Source organism: Dicentrarchus labrax, unplaced genomic scaffold (genome assembly GCF_905237075.1).
Source record: "Dicentrarchus labrax unplaced genomic scaffold, dlabrax2021, whole genome shotgun sequence".
Taxonomy (NCBI): Eukaryota; Metazoa; Chordata; class Actinopteri; family Moronidae; genus Dicentrarchus; species Dicentrarchus labrax.
Window position 1 is genome coordinate 12,866,602 of NW_026136707.1, and position 19,594 is coordinate 12,886,195.

At 41.2% G+C, this 19,594-nt stretch overlaps 2 protein-coding genes across 2 annotated transcripts; one reads left to right on the forward strand and one right to left on the reverse strand.

Annotated features, from left to right (window-relative positions):
* Positions 1-337: 337 nt before the first annotated feature.
* Positions 338-12,259, reverse strand: LOC127367099 (potassium-transporting ATPase alpha chain 1). The gene is made up of 25 exons (XM_051406645.1): positions 11,981-12,259; positions 8,506-10,257; positions 7,504-7,608; positions 7,132-7,191; positions 6,727-6,930; positions 6,512-6,625; positions 6,232-6,366; positions 5,960-6,077; positions 5,610-5,878; positions 5,368-5,446; positions 4,863-4,982; positions 4,670-4,779; positions 4,356-4,490; positions 4,047-4,239; positions 3,732-3,907; positions 3,495-3,631; positions 3,221-3,371; positions 2,846-3,014; positions 2,378-2,532; positions 1,991-2,114; positions 1,529-1,674; positions 1,240-1,373; positions 1,016-1,117; positions 784-875; positions 338-668 (listed from the first exon to the last, which is right to left on the reverse strand). The coding sequence occupies exons 2-25, from the start codon at positions 8,515-8,517 to the stop codon at positions 640-642; spliced, it is 3,069 nt and encodes a 1,022-aa protein (XP_051262605.1). The 5' UTR covers positions 8,518-10,257; positions 11,981-12,259; the 3' UTR covers positions 338-639.
* Positions 12,260-12,784: 525 nt separating this feature from the next.
* tbrg4 (transforming growth factor beta regulator 4) lies at positions 12,785-18,250 on the forward strand. The gene is made up of 11 exons (XM_051406646.1): positions 12,785-12,927; positions 13,398-13,813; positions 13,942-14,256; positions 14,505-14,679; positions 15,133-15,290; positions 15,405-15,515; positions 15,610-15,754; positions 16,301-16,543; positions 16,741-16,852; positions 16,975-17,089; positions 17,698-18,250. Exons 2-11 carry the CDS (start codon positions 13,403-13,405, stop codon positions 17,797-17,799), a joined length of 1,887 nt encoding a protein of 628 aa, XP_051262606.1. The 5' UTR covers positions 12,785-12,927; positions 13,398-13,402; the 3' UTR covers positions 17,800-18,250.
* The last annotated feature ends 1,344 nt before the right edge of the window (positions 18,251-19,594 follow it).

Genomic DNA, 19,594 nt, shown 5'->3' on the forward strand with positions numbered 1-19,594 from the left:
AATCAGTTTAGTTCCACATGTACATTGAGCTGTCATCAGATAATCAAGCATTGCTCACTTCTAATAGAATAAAAAACAAATCAAAGTGCTCTTTGACACACCTTTTTGCACACACTGTATATTCATAGACACGAGGCACTTTGGTGTGCCACATCAATTACAAACATCTAACCTTAACCATTAAACCAGATAAGCCATTTTGGCTGTAATGTGTATCACTAGTGCAGCATTAAGTAAGTCTGCACCTCTAAGTAAAGATACAGCCTTCAGTAAAACACCCATGAACCAATATAGAATACAAAAAAAGTTGCTACTTTTGTTATTGATTTGGTCATCATCAGTCTTAAAATTCTTTATTAGTACAAATACAAAGCAGCCACAGTCAAAGAGCTGGAACACAACAAATCTATGAGAATTAATCATTGATGACTTTCAGTAATTATTACCTTTTTACTTTGTTAGAAGGATTTAGGCAGACTCTTGACATTAAAATACACTTTAAGCTATAAATACATAGATCGCAAAGTAATGTAGATGAATGGTAAATTGAGGAAGGTCCTCTTGGTTTCCAGTCTTCTGTTCATGAGTGATGCCTTCATGCATATGGATGAATGGATGAATGAAAACCCTTTTCTGGTTTCAGTAGTATAATTCCTGATCCCACCAACCTGGGAGATTACAAGAATACACATTATTGAATATTGAAGAGAAGTGGAAATGTTAATGATTATTGATGAATGCATTTTAAATAGTTAGAAGGAAGGATAAAGAATCTTGGCTTACTTCCTGGATATCTTCTGACTCCTAACTTCCTGATCTCATCATAGACGAAGATTAGAATACCATATGGAACAGGAACAAACCACCACTGGACTCTGAAGAAAAAAACACAACATATAACATTAGGCCAGCTTCTGAAGCTTTTCTTTCTACACTGAACACCTTTTCCTCCTAATCAAGTCCGAGCTTTGATTTCAGATGGTGACCATGTAAGTGAGGCTCCGTGTGCTTTTACCTGATAGGCATGAAATTGAAAATATTGGGCATTCCAGGGCAGTAACAAAGCAGATTACCCAGACAGAGCTGGAAGACTATGGCAGAAACCAGGACACGGTTCCTGCACACAAACAAACACTTGTTACAATCAGAGGCACATAAGTTCAGGTCTAATTGTGTGCATGTGAAATGGACTGACAAAAACATGAAAAGACTGAATGCCCCCGATTGCACTTTACTGACCTGAAGAAGCCTTGCTGGAACACAGAGAGACGTCGAGTTTTCCTGATAAGCACATCTGAGATCTGACAGATCTCAATACTGACGAAAAATACAGTGTAGCACGTATACTCCTGGTACAACCTCTGACTGAAGGTCTGTAAGCAGAGTAGAGGACAACGGAGGAGTTATTTGGTTTCCAGCTTGGTAAAAACAAAAACAAATATTCCCTTCACCCAGGAGACAAAAATGAGACATTTTGTGTCCACAGTTTGAAAAGTTCCCAAAGGTAGGATCTCAAGTCTATATTAACCCATTCTTGTCCATAGCTGTCCTGTAAGTCTTGAAGGTGAACATCCTCCCACTGAGAACGCAGGCCGACACACAAGAGTGGAAACCAGCCCTCCTGGGCCATGGCTGTGAAATAATCTGTAAAACCTGCAAAGGACTGGATGGCTCCTAAAACAGAGAAAGAAGAAATGAAAATACTATTTTAAGCCTGTATAGATCTAGTTCACTGGCAGTGTGACACCATTCAGTGAGCATATGGGGCAGTGGCTCAGCCTCCTCCAGAGGTACGCACTCTATTAGAAGTATTATCTTATCTGCTTTACTGGGTGCAACAATGGAAGAGATGTGTCTAGCAAAGTCTGTAGGAGGGCTATGCATGTATTCCTAGCACTGGGGATTCATTCAGCCAACTTGTGTCAGTGTGAAGTAAATATTTATTTCAGTGTAGCTGAGGTTACACATATTTCTACATGTTTTGTCTCACCTATCTGGAAGTATGAGTACACAGCCAGGGATTCGTTTACCAGACGATCACGGCGAGGGTTCCTGGGCTTCAGGTGCATGATGTCACTCTCTGCTTTCTCATAAGCCAGAGAGACAGAGGGGAACTGCAGGAGAGACAGGAACAGAAATCACTGTACAGCAGATACAGACGTGAGGAAGATAATGATAATGCTAATTTACTATTAATGTCACCAAATCACCACTAAGGCTGGTGTGTGGTGATTCAAAATGAAAGTGTGTCTGTGAAATGCAAGCAAGTGTAAAACACAATCATCATCTCTGATGGGAATAAATAGTCAGTGTAATGACCATAAATTAGTCATTTGCTTTTTCATGCTGAACTGGTACTAATGAGGTAATTACTCACAATATCAGTGGCCAGTTCGATGAAGAGGATCGTGATGCAGCCCAGAGGAAGAGGCACACTGACGGTGATGTAGATCAGATATGGCGTCAGCTCAGGGATGTTCTTGGTTAGTGTGTAGGCAATAGACTTCTTCAGGTTGTCAAAGATAAGACGGCCTACACACACACACACACACACACACACACACACACACACACACACACACACACACACACACACACACACACACACACACACACACACACACACACACACACACACACACACACACACACACACACACACACACACAACTATGTGTACATTTCAAATAATGTGCTCTTTTGAGTTTAAATATCAGAGACCAAACAGGGAGAACAGAGACAATCCTTGAACAGAGAGAGAGGTTATGAGTGAGCCATCTCCCAGACCGTGAACATTGTGTTGTTTGGTCAAAAAACACAAAACTATTTTTTCCTCTATTCTCACCCTGCTCCACTCCAGTAACAATCGAAGCAAAGTTGTCATCCAACAGGATCATGTCTGCAGCGTTCTTGGCAGCATCCGACCCAGCGATCCCCATGGCGACACCAATATCAGCCTTCTTAAGAGCCGGAGAGTCATTCACACCATCACCTGTCACAGCGACAATAGAGCCCTAGGCATGACAGATGAAAACATTAGACATATAAATGTACACACACACAGTATATGAATACAAATAGTCTCCTTGATACTTCATAAATTATGTGCATAGGAAACTTGCTTTGGATTCATATAGTTTTTAAATGATCAAATAACTCCAATCATTGCAGGACTGAGAGGGCACAGATGATAAATTGTGTGTATTAAACGTGTATTTACCAGACGTTGACAACTCTCCACAATAATCAGTTTCTGCTGAGGGGATGTTCTCGCAAACACCATTTCAGGATGGTTCCGTAGTGCATCATCCAACTCTTCACTGCTCATCTCTTTCAGCTGACCACCACTGATCACACATGCACGGGCGTCCCTGCACGCAGACAACAGAGTTACATACACTAAATAGACAAAGACACATGCATGCATTCACACACAATAGCCCATGTGAATAAACATTATACTGCGATGGACAGGCAGTCAGTGATGGGAGTACCTCTTGTTGACTTGTTCCACAGGTATGCGCTTCCTCTGGGCAATATCTTCCACTGTTTCACTGCCTTCTGAGATGATACCAACATTAGCTGCAATGGCCCTGGCTGTGATTGGATGGTCCCCAGTCACCATGACAACCTGAAGTTCCAAGATGTAAACAAAAGTTATGAGACAGGAAAATGAATATAAAAGGCAGTCTCTTGCAAAATTCATGTGTTTTTGGGCACTGTGGACACACCCTGATACCAGCAGTACGACATTTCATCACTGCATCGGGTACGGTGGCTCTGGGGGGGTCAATCATTGAGATGAGACCAGCAAAGCACAGTCCGGACGTGGTGAAATTCATCTCATCAGGGTCAAATCGATAGCCACGAGGAAACTCTTTCTCATTCAGATAGATGTGACAGAAACCTGGGGGGGAGGAAAAGCAGATTCTTTTTTCACATCAATATGCTGTAAGCAAAAGGGAACTGACAGTTTGGAAAGATATTTTCAATACAGCAAGCCACATGATGGGTGAGTTTAGGGATCATAAGAAATACTCTCTAACCCAGTACTCTCTCTCCCAGTCCTCCCAGGTCCATATAAGCTGTCTGAAAAGCTTCGCTCCACTGCTCATCCAGAGGCAACTCCTGGCCTTTTATCAAAATGGTGGAGCAGCGCTCCAAGATACGTTCTGGCGCTCCCTTCATCACCAACAGGTAGCGTAGGTCCAGAGGATCCTCGAGTTCATGGATGGACAGCTGGAGAGAATGGTATGGTTGATAGAATCTTTTGCCCACATTTCTTCTGGTCTAAAATGTCGTAATCGATCAAGGATGATACAAATCCCATTAACAACAAAACTTCCTGCTCTCACCTGGAACTTGTTGGTGGAGTTAAAGGGCACCTCTACCACTTTCTTGAAGCGATTACGGTAGTCCATGATGTTCCCTACAGTGAGCTCGGTAAACTTCAGCAGAGCTGTCTCTGACGCATCTCCCACCACAGTCCTCTGTGTCATAAAAGTGAGATACAAAGGGACAAAAGGAACAAATCTTTTCTTACAATCATTAAGACAAATGGGGAATCAAAAATAACAATGTAGGCAAAATACAAAATACAATTTAGAAAAATTAGGATTAAGAACATTTTGTCAACACCACATGGATGTTAACAACTATATGCTTGTACCTTAGGAATAGGCACACCCTCCTGATCAGGTCTAAAAGTTGCTCTGTTACACAGGGAAGCCACTCTCGCCAGTGATCGCCAAGTTTCTGATGACTGGTCAAAACTCTGGCCTGGAAACCACACAGTCAAATGAATACTTTTTCTAAAAAGTAAAAAAACAAGCATGAGCAAAGGCTTTTATCCATGTGTTTACCTGACTGATCTTCAGTGGTATCAGCAGCGTGGATCTGATTGTCAAACCAAAGATGAGCTACAGTCATCCGGTTCTGGGTTAGAGTACCCGTCTTATCAGAACAGATCACAGAAGTGGAGCCTAAACACACACACACACACACACACACACACACACACACACACACACACACACACACACACACACACACACACACACACACACACACACACACACACACACACACACACAGTAGAGACCAAGCTTCTCAAGTCAAATCCTTATAAGATACACTTTTAAATTAAATTTTAGTCATTATAGGCTATGAGGTGTGGAGTTGTAGTTGAGGATGTAAGAACATTTTCTTTGAAAGAGGGGTTGTATCACTTTTATTCTACACATTGCAACTTAAAACAACCTGAACAGAAATAAAACGATCTCTTTCAGTTCTCCCAGATGGTATAAAAGACTGTCCCTGAACTCAACAAAACTGTCAGGAACAGGATGTGTGTATAGGCAAACTAACCCAATGTCTCCACGGCTTCAAGGTTTTTCACGACACAGTTCTTCCTGGCAAGTCGTTTAGCAGTCAGAGACAGACATACCTGTTGACAGAGACAGCTTACTACAGAGCAGTGCTCGATTAAACATACTGATTTACCATTTACTAATATACAGGATTTTAATTGGTACTATCATCCAAAATACAGTCCAGTTCTGATATTAAAAGACATAATGGACACCATAAATTCTGCTATTTGGACTCACGGTAACTGTAGCAAGTAGCCCCTCTGGCACATAAGCCACCACAATAGCCATGAAGAAGATCATGGCTTCCAGGAAGGCATATCCGATGAACATGGCAACCACAAAGAAGGTAAACCCGAAAAAGATTGCAAGGCCAGCAATGATGTCAACAAAATGCTCGATTTCTATGGCAATGGGTGTCTTCTCGTTTCCCACACCACTTGCCAAGCTGGCAATACGACCGATAATGGTACGATCACCTGTGCTGATGATCATACCAGTAGCAACACCTGCAGAGGACAGGAGAGTTAATGTCAATCCAGTCCATTCCAGCTAAAGGCCAGGCTATGTAGATGTACTGTTTACTGTACCTTCCAGACAGGTTGTAGAGAAGAACGCAATGTTTCTGGTCTCTAGTGGATTCTCATGAGTACATTCTGGGCTCCTGGTTTGCGGTTCAGACTCCCCTGTCAAGGACGAGTTGTCCACCTGGAACACAGAGTATATTCACAAAAGGTTCATCCACATGATAATGGATTGGGCTACACCTGCCCCTCAGATATGACACAATTTAATTGGAGTGCTTTTTTAACAAGCTCTCTTTGCCCATATATATGCATGGATATACATGTTTGTGATCTACCTTGCAGGCCTGACTAGTGATGATGCGAATGTCAGCGGGGACTCTGTCTCCTCCCTTGATCTCCACCAAATCCCCCACCACCAGATCAATGGCATTGATCTGGTTTTTCTGGCCATCACGGATCACAATAGCTTGCTATTGTTGGAGATTGTTGGGTAAGATTAGCAAAAATGGGTATGTGAGGGAAACAAGAGAGTGACATAAAAGAAAATCAATATTAAAAATCCAACAATATGCTGACATGGTGTAGCATTTCCATCACTGGTTATGTGCAACTCACCTGTGGCACCAGATTCTTGAAGCTGGCAATGATGTTGGTACTCTTGAATTCTTGGTAGTAACCAAAGCAACCAGTTACCACGACAACAGCAATTAGGACAATGGCCAAATAAAGCTGGAGTGAGAAAGAAGATGCAACCATAACAATGTGTTCTATGTCGGTTTTTTCCCACAGTGAAATAAAGGAGAAACACTGTAAATGGAAATATAAGTCACATTGTCAAAGCTGGTGAGGTTCCCTCTCGCAAGTTCAATTCCAAAGGCGATGAAGCAGATGACAGCCGCGACCCACATCAGACACTGCAGCCCTCCAGCCAGCTGCCTGGCAAATTTCACATACTCTGGAGTTCCTTTAGGAGGCTTCAGTTCATTAGGACCGTCTCTTTCCAAGACCTGACGGGCAAAGGTGGAGGTCAATCCCTGTGGATGGACAACAGAATAACAGATGAAACAAGTGTGTAGGGTTGGGGAAAAATGGAGCTTGGAAAAATTATGTCCAGGATCCATACAAAGGTAGAAAGGAGGTGCTGGATGAAAGAAAAAAGAAATAAATTAAGAAAATTAACTTATAACAAGAATATAAGTACAAGAAAGAAAGTCATTATGGAAGAAATGTCTTACCTTGGTAACACTAGTGTTGTACCTCATTTCTAGTTCTTCAATCGTAATCTCATGGTCGTCCTGTAGTAGGAGACATATGACAACATTGACTCAACACAAACGTTTAAAGGGCAAATCAGAGTGAACCAAGGTGATTTATTCGCAGCGGGCTGGTTATAACCTGGTGGTTATAAGTGGCTGGAATAAAACTTCATTATGTCTTCTCAACTAAACTAAAGTTACATATTGTCACTATGTGCAGCCTTAGGGATTCTGTAGTATCACCTATAAATCACAGGTAGGTTTATTTTTAAAGGACTGTCAAACATTACATGTGTCATTATTTACTACAACCCTCTCTACCAATGCTACTATTTTTTGGGCTGTACTTACAATATCCATTTCTTTCTTCATGCCCTCCAATTTCTCCTTCTTCTTCTGCTTCTTCTTCTTCTTCTTATCCATGTCTCCATCCATCTCAAACATGTCGTACGTGTCCTAAATGCAGACAGTTGTTGGCAAAACACACATTTATGCATGAAACCTGTCCAGTAGGTTGAGATTCTCCATGATATAGACAGAAAATATAATATTCTTTATATATCTGCTCTTTACTAAGTGACCCCTCAAACAGCTCATGTAATCGAAATATTTCCAAAAAAAAATACTTGCATACACGATTTGCGTGAGGCAAATAATCTCAAAACTTTAGGGCTTGGAGTACACTAAATCCATAACAGTCAAAGAAAACAAATGCATTCTGAAATAACTTGATCAGATGGCAAAACTTAAAAACTCAAGGCAAATGACTGCATTATTACACAATTGTGAAGTAGAAGTTTGTTATCTTAAGATAACTTTAGATATTTGTACTATTTCAATGGTTTCAAGTAAATAATTAGTTTAAATACAGTAGTGTAGTATATAAAGACACTGGTGAAAACATCTATCAATAGGAATTGAATTAACCAACTGACTGGATTTATTGAATGACTGACCAATGACCTTCAGTGACTCATTTCAAGTATAATAACTTCTAATACAAAAACTATACTTCTATACTATACTATACTACAATTAAAATGTAATGTTCTAACTTAAATATATATGAATAGAGTATAGTACGGAAGAAAAAATGAATAAGTAAAAAAGTAATAGCAAAGAAAGGTTCCTGATAAGGTTGTGAAAAACTCGTATGACCTAAAAGCCTGAAGACCTGTTGATGTGCTTATATTAAAGGGTTCGAGGTTCAGTGATATTTCTTGAGACACCCCCAGTGGAGTTTATAGTTTAATCTTTCAAATCATTCAGAACATCACAGGAAGTCAACAGCCTGCAGTGACAAAAAATCCCCCTTTTCACGTTCATAAAATAGCCTACTACTGGCTCTCCTACCTGTTTACTCATGGTTGCAGGTGTAATAGGGGACTGCTCTCCTAAATCAATGGAGGTCCAGACCACTCGATCCTTCTTCGCCCCCGGAATTTTGGCTTTCAGTTAGGGTCCAGTCCCAAACATACACCCTGTTTCTCCCTCTCCCTCACACAAAAACACACACACACACACACACAGTGGTCAGAAACAGGACAGCTTTTCTGGAAAAGCCTTTTATACATAACAACTCCCATTTTTATATGCACATGCGCACAAACACACATATGTTTAAACACGCACTTTTACACGGCTACCTGCGTAAAATGGTACCTCAAGTAGCAACAATGTCACCCCTAGCCAGGTCACACACACAACACACACATACATACAAATACACTCATATCATAAGCTATGCGTAGGCTACTGTTTCTCCGGTATCTCTTATCTCCTCTCAGCACGTTTCTTATCCGGATAAACTGATTGGGAGTAAAGAGCAGAGGAACAGTGAAGGTTAAAACAGACCAATGTCATTCCTACCAGTCTGCCTTACATTGCATTGTATCAAATTTACACCAATTGCTGCACTACACAACTACAATGTACTATTGGCCACCGAGTTATTCCGGAGGCTGAATGGGATTGATTGGCTTGATACAATAAACATGAGCTGAGAATCACAAGAAGAGGGAAGAGGCTTAAACTCAAGCATGCACAATCCATAGCCTGACAGCAGTGCCACCAGGCCAGACAGTCAGCATTGCCCTGCAGTGCCACAAAGCCAAATACAAGGGGAGAGGACATGAGGGAGAAAATTGCTTGCAGCCGGAGTTAATCAGCAATCACACCTGATGCCAATCCCAGCTCATCAGCACAAGTGACATCAACCACAGAGGCAAGTTAATGGTGTCAGCATGTCCACTGCAGTTGTTTTTCCTCCCCCCTGTAGGCTAATTGGTACAGGGCCTGGCAGTGTGTTTACTCTGATGACCTTCTGTCCTCACCCATCTCCTCCTCTGTCTGCCCCACACTACCACTACATTTGATTAATACACCCTTCTCTGCAGGTGTGTGCACCTCATTTGTCACTTTGTGTGGCTGTGCCTACTTCATTTCCACCACAACTCACTAAAAACAGAGTCTTTACACTAGCACAAAAAAGCACCTTCTTACAAAAATGTGAGGCCTCATAACTCTATATTTTGTAGTTATATATTTGAATTTGTGTAATGTAACATATCAAACTGGTTCAGTACATTCTGTTATTAACAGAAGGGACTATAAGCATTTTAATTTGCAAGGTTGATGCATTTAACACCTTATAGGATAAAAACTATTCAGGGCTGTAGTATATGACTGAGAACCATTGTTAAAATAAAAACACAGCCTTCGGCAAAGAGGTGCTGGATTAAAGTGGTAGTTTCTTTTGATTTAAAAACAGTACTCATTACAAATTTGAACACAGAAAACACCAATCATTCATATTTGGTTTAGTTTGTCTGTATAACAGACTTATGACAAAGGATTCTGCAACCTTTTGAGTTTTACATATGGGGCTTTTGGATTACAGATCATGTTCATAATGAAACAAAAATCCAAAAGTCACTTAATTCATCATTGAGAATAATGACCAAAATGGCTGATCAGGAATATCAAGAATACAATTGTTCAGTGACATTCGAGCCCAGCACTAACCTGTGTGCTAGGCTGTTGAGGGTCATTATATCAGACATGCGTCAGCAGCCCTCTCTACCATGCTCTCTACATATCAAGAACCTATGACAAAGGATGTAGAGGTTAAAAAAGGCACACTATAATTGCAGATAGCGACTCTATTGTGAAATATAATTAATCGGTAATAATGCCTATAAGAAATATCCCACCCAAACACACACATACAGCCCTCTAATTTTAATACTAGACAGTAAATCATTCCACAACATGGGAATGACTCAATTATAAAAAGCATTATTTTGAATCCTATAATATCATATTATTGTGTACCGAAGAGAAGTAAGTAAAAATGGAGCTAAGGTCACCCTGTCCCTTAAATGTTCCTGCCCACAACATGTTGCATGCTGGGTTAATAAGATCCAGGTGAGATAAGTTGTGTTTAAAAGAGTCAATATTGTACTGTATACCATAGAGTGACAGTGGCTGTGTAATCAAAGTAATGTTATCGGCCCGATTTTATCAGCTCTAATTACACATTACTGGGGGGAACAGGTGAGGACGGAGAGAATAAGGGGGGTGATGAGATGACAAAATAGAGAGACAGGCGCAGCTAGAAGGACAAACACACACACACACACACACACACACACACGCACACACACACACAAACACACAACCTCTGTAGCAAAATTTAAGAAGGATTGCAGATTGAATATCACTCTTCCAAGTGTGTAGGAGAAACTACAGTGGCCATGAAACTCACAAAAAACGTGAAAGGCCCCATCTAGTGCCAGTGTTTGGTTTATACGCTCAGGGTCACTGTAGAAACATGGCAGTTCAACATGGTGGAGGCTGTAGGTTTACCCAAAAAACTGCGAAATGCGAGTGTAGTATCCAAACCTTGCTAATGTACTGAGTGACCCCGACATGAAAAGAATCGCTGCTTGTCCAACATAAGCATAATTTATTGAGAATAACATTTTACTTGTGTTATTATGCTCATTCGAGATGAACTGTGCCTCGTCTGTAAAGTGGTTGAGACCAGACGGCAGCAGCAGGAGGAGGAGGTGACAAAGCTCTTTGATCAGGCGACAGCCGGGTATTTTCCCATCATTCCCTGGGTCTTGCAGTCGGTGAAGAGCAACTGCGGTGCCTAGCTCTAAAGCAGGGGTCTCAAACTCAAATGGGCTTGGGGCCACGACAGCTATTGTCATCTTGTAGGAGGGCCACTTTAACATTTAAGTACTACAAGAAAGTGCAATGATCTGAAAATGTCATTACTACCATACACATTTTTATATCATCTTTCAGCCAAACAACCAGATAACTTCTTATCAGCCCTTTGCAAGCATTTTCAGGCATCTTTGACCTTTTACTCATTAATTGCTGTTGTCTTTATTATAATATATGAAGAGGTAGTTTAAATTGATTTAAAAACAAGTACAAAAAATAATAAAGGTTTTTATCAGGGTCTATTTTAACCCTTGTGTTTATATTGTAGCCAAATGTATTTAACTATTCTTAACAATATTGTTTATATAAGTATATATATGAAGTATTAAACTAATTAAGTGTTTATTTATTGGCAACATATCCCATCTCACTCTTTTTTTAGAGACCCAACTTAAACCAGACCAGCCTGCGTTGGTTATTGGGAGCAGTTTGAGCTTTATTGTGTCCCACAGAATAAACTGTGGAGGAGAATATTTCTTCTATTTCTATAGTTCATTTCTTATTTCACCATTTTAATTGTACTTTCTCTCTCTCTCTCTCTCTCTCTCTCTCTCTCTCACACACACACACACACGCACAATGGCGGATCCACCTCTTTTTGCTCCTCTTCATGTCTCATGCAGGCTGTTATGTTTCTGCTCACTTTGCCGGAAATGGCCCGCGTGCCCGCAGTTTAAGTCGTTGAACAAGTGTGCATGACGTCAGAGCAAGTCGGACATAAACCTAACCGGCATGCATTGTGCGGCGATCGATCCTGGGGAGGCGTGGCTCATCTTAAACGAGCCTATATATAGTAGAGCCTGTTTAAAGCACACAGAGTAAAGATATTCTGTTGGGTATCTGCTCCTGTCGGTATTAAAGGGACTGAAGGAGCATAACATATAAGGCAAATATTGTGGATGTCCCTTTTGATGAAGGGAAGGAATAATAGAAAAAGGGAATGATGAGGAAAAAATAGCAAGAAAGATGGGAGAGGGGGTAATAAGGTTAGATCATATTACAAATGGCAGAAATCAATAAATGCACGCAGGAGAAGAAATAAGAGGGAGGAAGTCGTTTTAAGGTTTGATCATACAGGGCATAACAAAACAATGTAGAACACATACTTAAATTGTAATAAATATGAGTAAGAGAGGGAACGGCTTATACAAAGGATCAGGAAGGCAGGTAAAGGACCATGGAGGGGTACCGGGGACAACTGGAGAATGGGTAAAGGATGCACAGAAAGCCATGATAGAATTTTATATATTTATATATATATATATATATATATATATATATATATATATATATATATATATATAATTTGTATCATGTAATAAATAATATTATATTATATTATATTACTCCGGTACAGTAAATGGCGCTGTGCACCTTCAAAGTAAATGATTGCAATCTGCCATTAAACATAAACGAAGAAGAATTACATCCGCGTCAGAGGAGTTACGAGATGCCGTCCTGCGACGTCATCATTTTGCGACTCTGCCGGACAGACTTCTCCATGTGAGCAGCTTTCATCAAACTTATCGGGGATAACTGGTAAGTGTTGTATTTGTGTGACATCAGGTGTTGCTGTGGGCTCAGTGTGCATTCTGCCTCTGCACAGGAAACCTCATTGTATCGATTACCGGAGGAGGAACGAGCCGCTGTCGGTCGGCGGCCTTTCGGTTTTGCGACAAGGTCAGGATTGAAGCTTACATGACAGGAGCAGTGAACACTGCAGAGAGTTATCGCTTCAGTCAAAGCTACAGCAGCAGATACATAGACTGTGTACCTCAGGTCATTCTCTGCGTTGTAGCTTACACAACCAGCATTTCCTCGTTGTTAACGTTACACTACCCGAGAGCTCTGTGTCTCTTACAGACGGCCAAGATCTTTTTCTTTTCACCAACACATCTTGATCTATCCTCCACTGCCCCCTTAAGCAGGATGTGGGATGGGACCAGCTGTTGAACTTTGAGAAACCTTTTCTTACCCTTCCTATCTGTGGCCATTGTTTTGTCTCTTAGAACCAATGGCCAGCCGACTCTTGGGCAGATATGCCCGTCTGCTCTGCAGGGCCTCCTCCCAGGCTCCGGCTCCGGCCGCTGCTGCCCGTCTGCCTCCGCCCGTGGCCGGGCCGGCTGAGGTGCAGAGGGCTCAAGGATTGCCATGGGCCACAGTGAGGTTAATGTGTGAGGGAAGGGCAGTTCTCCCGAAAGACCCCATTATAAATGTGCCTGTACGCACCAAGCTGGATGACATTGTGGATAAAGCAGCAGTGCCAGAGGACATCCTGCTGGCCTGGGAAGAGCATAGAGGTAATGGTAATCAGGCTGCTAGAGCCATGATAAAGTTGGTGATAGACTTCAAGATTGTGAAACAACATCCACAACTGATGACGGATTCAAGGCTGCTGCATATGACCAGTACCATATCTAAGCAGGTAAGGAAGCCAGAAAGAGTGGTGGACTTGCATTATCATCATGTAATGTGACTGATATCTTATCCAAGCTCTTGTGCTTGTCTGTTAGGATTAAATACACATTTTTGTGTGTGTTACTTCTCTTCCAGATGAATACAGTGTGGAGCAGCAATCTAGTGCCTCTTTTGCGAGCATTCTGGAGTCTGGATGTCCCCAAGAAACAACTCAGTTCTGTTCAAGCTGAGGTGCTGTGGCGAATACGACGGCTACACTACAAGCAGCTGAGCTACATAGTAAATCTGGGCGCAGGCAAGAGCAGACAGCAGGATGTGGAACTAGTGAATGCTGCGTTAAAACAGCTGGAACTGCGCTGGACTGAAATTGCTGATGCTAGAACTCTCAGTGCACTAATATCCAAAGGAAAACGCATATCACCTGCCTTGATGGACAGACTTGAAGACAAGGTATCGGAGTTAAAAACGCCCATCACTATTTAACATGGACTTAATTGCTCACTTAAAAATGTTTGAATTTTAATGTAAAGTCACAAGATCATTGAAAGGAGAATGTGTATTTTGCCAATAGTATAAAATGTAAACATCATAATGATACTCGGTCACTGATTAGTATGCAGACTAGAATATATCATTAGTCTGGACAGACTAAAAATCCCAAATCCATAGTACAGTCCCTCTATCTGTCTTTATTACAGGCTTTAGAGATCGCAGAGAGCTTTACAGCGGAAGAGATCCGCAAAATCTGTGTATCTTTGGCAGCTCAGAACCGCAGATCTGTCACGCTGTTCAGAGCTCTGTCCTACCACCTTCTCCAGAAGCTGTCGACAGAGTTCACCACTCCACTGATGGTGGACATAGCTTTTTCATACGGTAATAAAACTGATGACATAGATGTTTTGGAGGATTAATTAAACTGTTACTTTTTGGGTTCAGACTGCAGATAAGGTTCAAATCAAGCAGGGAAATGGAAGCTAGTTGAGAGAAAGCTATGTTATGATTCAACTCGAACCGGTGAAGGCTTATAAGACTATTGACAAGAGACTTAAATCAGTTAAATCAGTGTTAAATCCAACTAAATAATATTATTTAGTTGGATTTAACACTGAAAATGTAAGCGTTAATGTCAGTACAACTGGTCTATTTTTATGCAGTAATATGTTGTCAGTAAATCTTTTGAACAGGATTTGTTAAACTTGAATATTCTACTTTGAATTCTCACGGGTAAAAAACATAATTTCTGGTGAAAGGCAGAGCAGATTAAAGCACTGTTTGCTCAGTAATATACTGTATAATACTTACAATTTGGTCTTTTCCCTTCTATAGGGAAGTTGAATTTCCAACATTCTCAGCTGTTTCAACGAATAGCCTCAGAGTTGTTACCCAGAGTCCCTGAGCTCAACGCCACCAATGCCACACGCTTGGCTAAATCATTTGGGTTCCTTAAATGGCTCCACATCCCTCTTTTTGAGGCCTTTGCTGAGGTCAGTCAAAAACCCACTCCAGTTAAATTAATTTTGAGTCGTTAATCTCTAATCTCAAATTATTGAATCATCCTCTCTCATTGTGTAACTCTCTTTCTACATTTTTTTCACCAGCACTATACAGCAAATAGACAGGTTTACAAAACCGTCCACCTCTGTAATCTGCTCATGACATTTGCCAGATTGAACTTCCAGCCCAGCAGAGGAGAACACTTCTATTCCATGGTACTAAATGACAATAAAGGCTGTTTGTTGACTGTCCATTGTTGCTCCTACTTAACACCTTAATTGTATGCTCTGTGTGCCATTTTGTGCAAAGGCTCACTCTATGCTGAAGGACTCTCTCTCAGGCCTGGAGCCATTTGTGTACACGGATGTTGTTTGGTCTCTGTGTGTGCTACAGCAGGCCAAGCCCCACTACCTTACCCAGGTCCTACAACAGGATGTTGTTTCCAAACTGTTAGGTAAGACACGTAGCTGTGGGCATTCATTTATCTCCTGTACATTCCTGTTGAATTCATAAATATGCAGACACACACTTTGTATTAGTATACATCACTGTCAGCAGTTTAGGGGAACCTTGGAGTAAAGCACCTGCTCCTCTAAACTAGGAGAGGCTGGTGAAAGTGGTTCAGACACCTTGTAAGAATGCGCGCGCCCCCCCAGAGATCAAGTATCAGAGACAGCAGAGCACAACAATAACAACAATCTGTGTTATTGTTTGGGACCATACTAATGATATGACTCCTTTTTTACATATTTTTTAACATCCTGATCTGCTGTGTTGTCTCTTGAGGCTCTTGGAACTCACTGCACACACATTCTGGCTCAGTAGATGGCAGTGCTGCACCAATAGATTTCTGGTTAGGCACATTTAGCTCTCACAGATACGAACCAAAGCCTGCTCCCCAGATTACTAAAACATTCCTGAAGTGGTTTTGACAAGCACTGGTGCCAGTGGGTTGTCAGCTCTCATTCTTTCTTTTATCTTTTCTGTCTTTGTTCTGTAGCGGGCAGTCCATCTCAAGCGGAGAACTATAGGCTGAAGCTCCTCCACATTGCTGCTACTCTCAAGTTAGAGCATCTGGATTCCTCAGATTCTAAATGCTCCTTGAGTGCCCTGCCTGTGTTGGCCAGCAGCTCCGTCCTCTCCCCCCTACAGAGCAGTCTGATAGAGGCTTTACAGGATTTTGTGGGTGAGAGAAGAGAGGCCCTTCGCACTAGGGTTGACACTGTGTATGGATGGACTATTGGTAAGGGGCCAAGGTAGCCCATATATACTTTGAAATCACATACATACCATGCTGTCTGTTGCTTTTATTACTGGAGTTTTACGAGACTTTTACACACGAAAGAAATATTTACCACATGTCTTTGTAAACCTAAAGGAGAAGTAGTTTCTGTTGAGGCAGAGAGCTCTTTTACACCTCTCATACCCTTCTCTAATCAGATGGAGAGATGGCTGTGGATTGTGACTACAAACCAATTGACATCTCAACACTGAAAGCCCCTCATCTACCCAGTGGAGGAGGAGACAAGGCTTTACCTCTAGGGGCCCGGCGGTGAGTCATAGAGGAGAATCAGGGGGGCTTAGGTTGTTTAAAGATTTACTTTCGGTTTTCTTTTGAATGTTATATCTACTTTTATTTTTCCCTCTGTTCCACTCATGTCCATCTTATTTTAGGCTTGCCTTCTTGGCTTGGGAATTTCCAAACTTTGGCTCAAAGACTAAAGACCTTCTGGGACGCTTTACCATGATGAAGCGACATCTCCAGTTGGCTGGCTTCATCACAGTGGAGGTATGGAGAGGCAGGAGAGGGGATAGCCAAACTTTGTGGCAGTATTTGTGACTGTGGTGATGTACTTCGAAGTAAAAGCTTTTGTTATTTCCTCTATACCTGCAAATAGGGTGAACTGAGCTATGTTCTTCAGATCAGTTTTTCATTACACACTCACTAAAGCCAAAAAAAATAATAAAAATAATTTTCTCTGTGTGTTGTGTTTTCTGTGATAGTGAGTCATATTTCATTGAACAGAGGCAGAGATATGTATCTGACAGGCTATGCTAACAACAGGACATAATACTTTTGTAGAGCTGAGAGTCAGGTGGGTCCCGCTGCAGTCTGTGGTATAAATAGAGCTCCAGCAGCAGCCCTGCCTCATCTAGGCCAATCCAAACTCTCTTTCTCATCTAGGACAATGTCCTTTAGCCAATAGTAGCATCACAGTGTTGCAGGATGTGTTAACTGGGCAACTATGTGTACATAGTTTGTGTCTGTAAATATATGACAATAAAAGGAGTTTGATCATTGCATTCTCTTAAGCACTGACTGGTAATAAGGAGGTTCTTAACTCTTTAACTCTTTAAAGAAAGGTTTTCAAATCCATCCTTTTTGTTCTTTTTCAGGTGCCATATTTTGAGTGGTTCGAGCTGAAGACAAACTGGCAGAAATTGGCATACCTGAAGGACAACATTGGGAAGGCTGTGGCTGAGGACATGGCCAAGTAAACCCATCAGTCTTGAGCAAATTTGCAGACTCAGCTAAGTCAAAGCTTTCCCAACCAAATGGGACCACAAGGAATACACACGTACACCCACATTCACACTCGCAGCATTGCAGGAAAACTCTTATACTTTGTCAGGGGGAAAAAAATCATATTTTTACTCTGGTTCCCTTGGAAACGTGTGGGGCTTTCCCTGTTTCCACGGTGATGATGAGCATGTGTTTTGGAGCCAGAGAGAGACAGAAATAAACACAGCAGCGAGTCCTTCAGTAGAAATGATCGATGGATAGTTTTTGCATCTGCAAGTGACAGTGAAGCTGAAGCACCTGGGCCATTTGTAAAATATTGGCCAAGACATTGTGCTCATTATCAGCATGTGAATAGATAAGAATAACTTCATAATGTCTGTGAATATGTGTCTTCTTGTGATGGAATAAAGTGTTTTATTGCTGTTGTTTTTTGTCTTTTTAATTTTTTTTAGGAGTATGACTATATGCCTTGTAGGATTCAGATTCAGGATGTGGGGCATTCGTGTGATGTGCACATTGGTACATTAAATAGTATTTGGTGTGGTATTCAGACAGCATATGTTTCATTTCACATCTAACAGCTAATGGCGCACCTCCCTGGCATGATGCTGTGAGTGCAACAGTGTTATTAGCAAGCAATTCTTGGATCAGAATAGAGCAGCAGAGTAGGTGTCTTAAAACAGCTTTGTTACCAAAAAGTAGTTTATTTAGTACTTAAAAAATGTTTTGGTTTGCAGTATGAAATACGAGGCAATAAAATCACTAAAAATAGCAAGTTAGGATAATGGATACATTTGTACATGTTTAATTTCTTCAGGTACTGTGTTAAATTTGTGTGGGTATTTTTTTAAATTTTTTTATCTTAATACTGAATCTTTAAAGAGCAACAGCATTATTATAAAGAGACGTTTCTCAGATAAACACTTTGCTGACCTGAAACTGCTTACCCAACATGGGCAGCACTCTGACATTAGATGCTATTGAGAAGTAGAGGGAGGGAGGAAGCCAGGATGCAAGCCAGGGCAGAAGAAAAAGAAAAAGAGCTAAACTGAGGGAGCCAAAGAAAAACATTCTGACAAATGAAGTAACAGGAAATGACAAACACAAAAATAAATTGTTACTCTGATAAACCATTACATGATCCAGAGCCATGGTGCCTACCTCATTCTTCCCGATATTCAGGGATTAATGGATCGATTGATGGACTGTTGACAAAGAGCCCTGCCAGCACTTCCAGTATTGAACTCCTCGATCATATTATCTCCTGTCTGTCAGGTTGGCAGTGTGCAGGTGCAGCCAATATGTTCAGGTACAGCTAATTAACAAAAGATGTGAAAATGCGTCACTGCACAATGATATTTCCTTCTTAATAAACAAGCTTTTTTGCTACCCAATATATCAAATAAACAGTATTTTAATTTGAAACAGACAATACTAGTAAAACATATTGTTCCTGCTCTGCCTCTGACTGATACCTGAGAAGTGCTTCTGTGTACACCTACAATCAGCGGATTATGTGAGTTGAAAACTCAGGAACGTTTTTTCTTTTTTTAAGCTGCAAGTTTATCAGCAGGTTAATTTCTTGAGGTCACCTTGAGTAAAGCGGCACTCACTTCTGCTGAGCTGGCACTCCATCATGGGAAATTTTGGGTTGCCATGGAAACTACCCTTGCTGATCATTTGGCTCAGTGCTGCCGCCCCCTCTCTGTCTTTCTATTTCCATCTACTTTTCCCCCTCACTTATTATCTTTAAAAGTAGAGAAACACAGG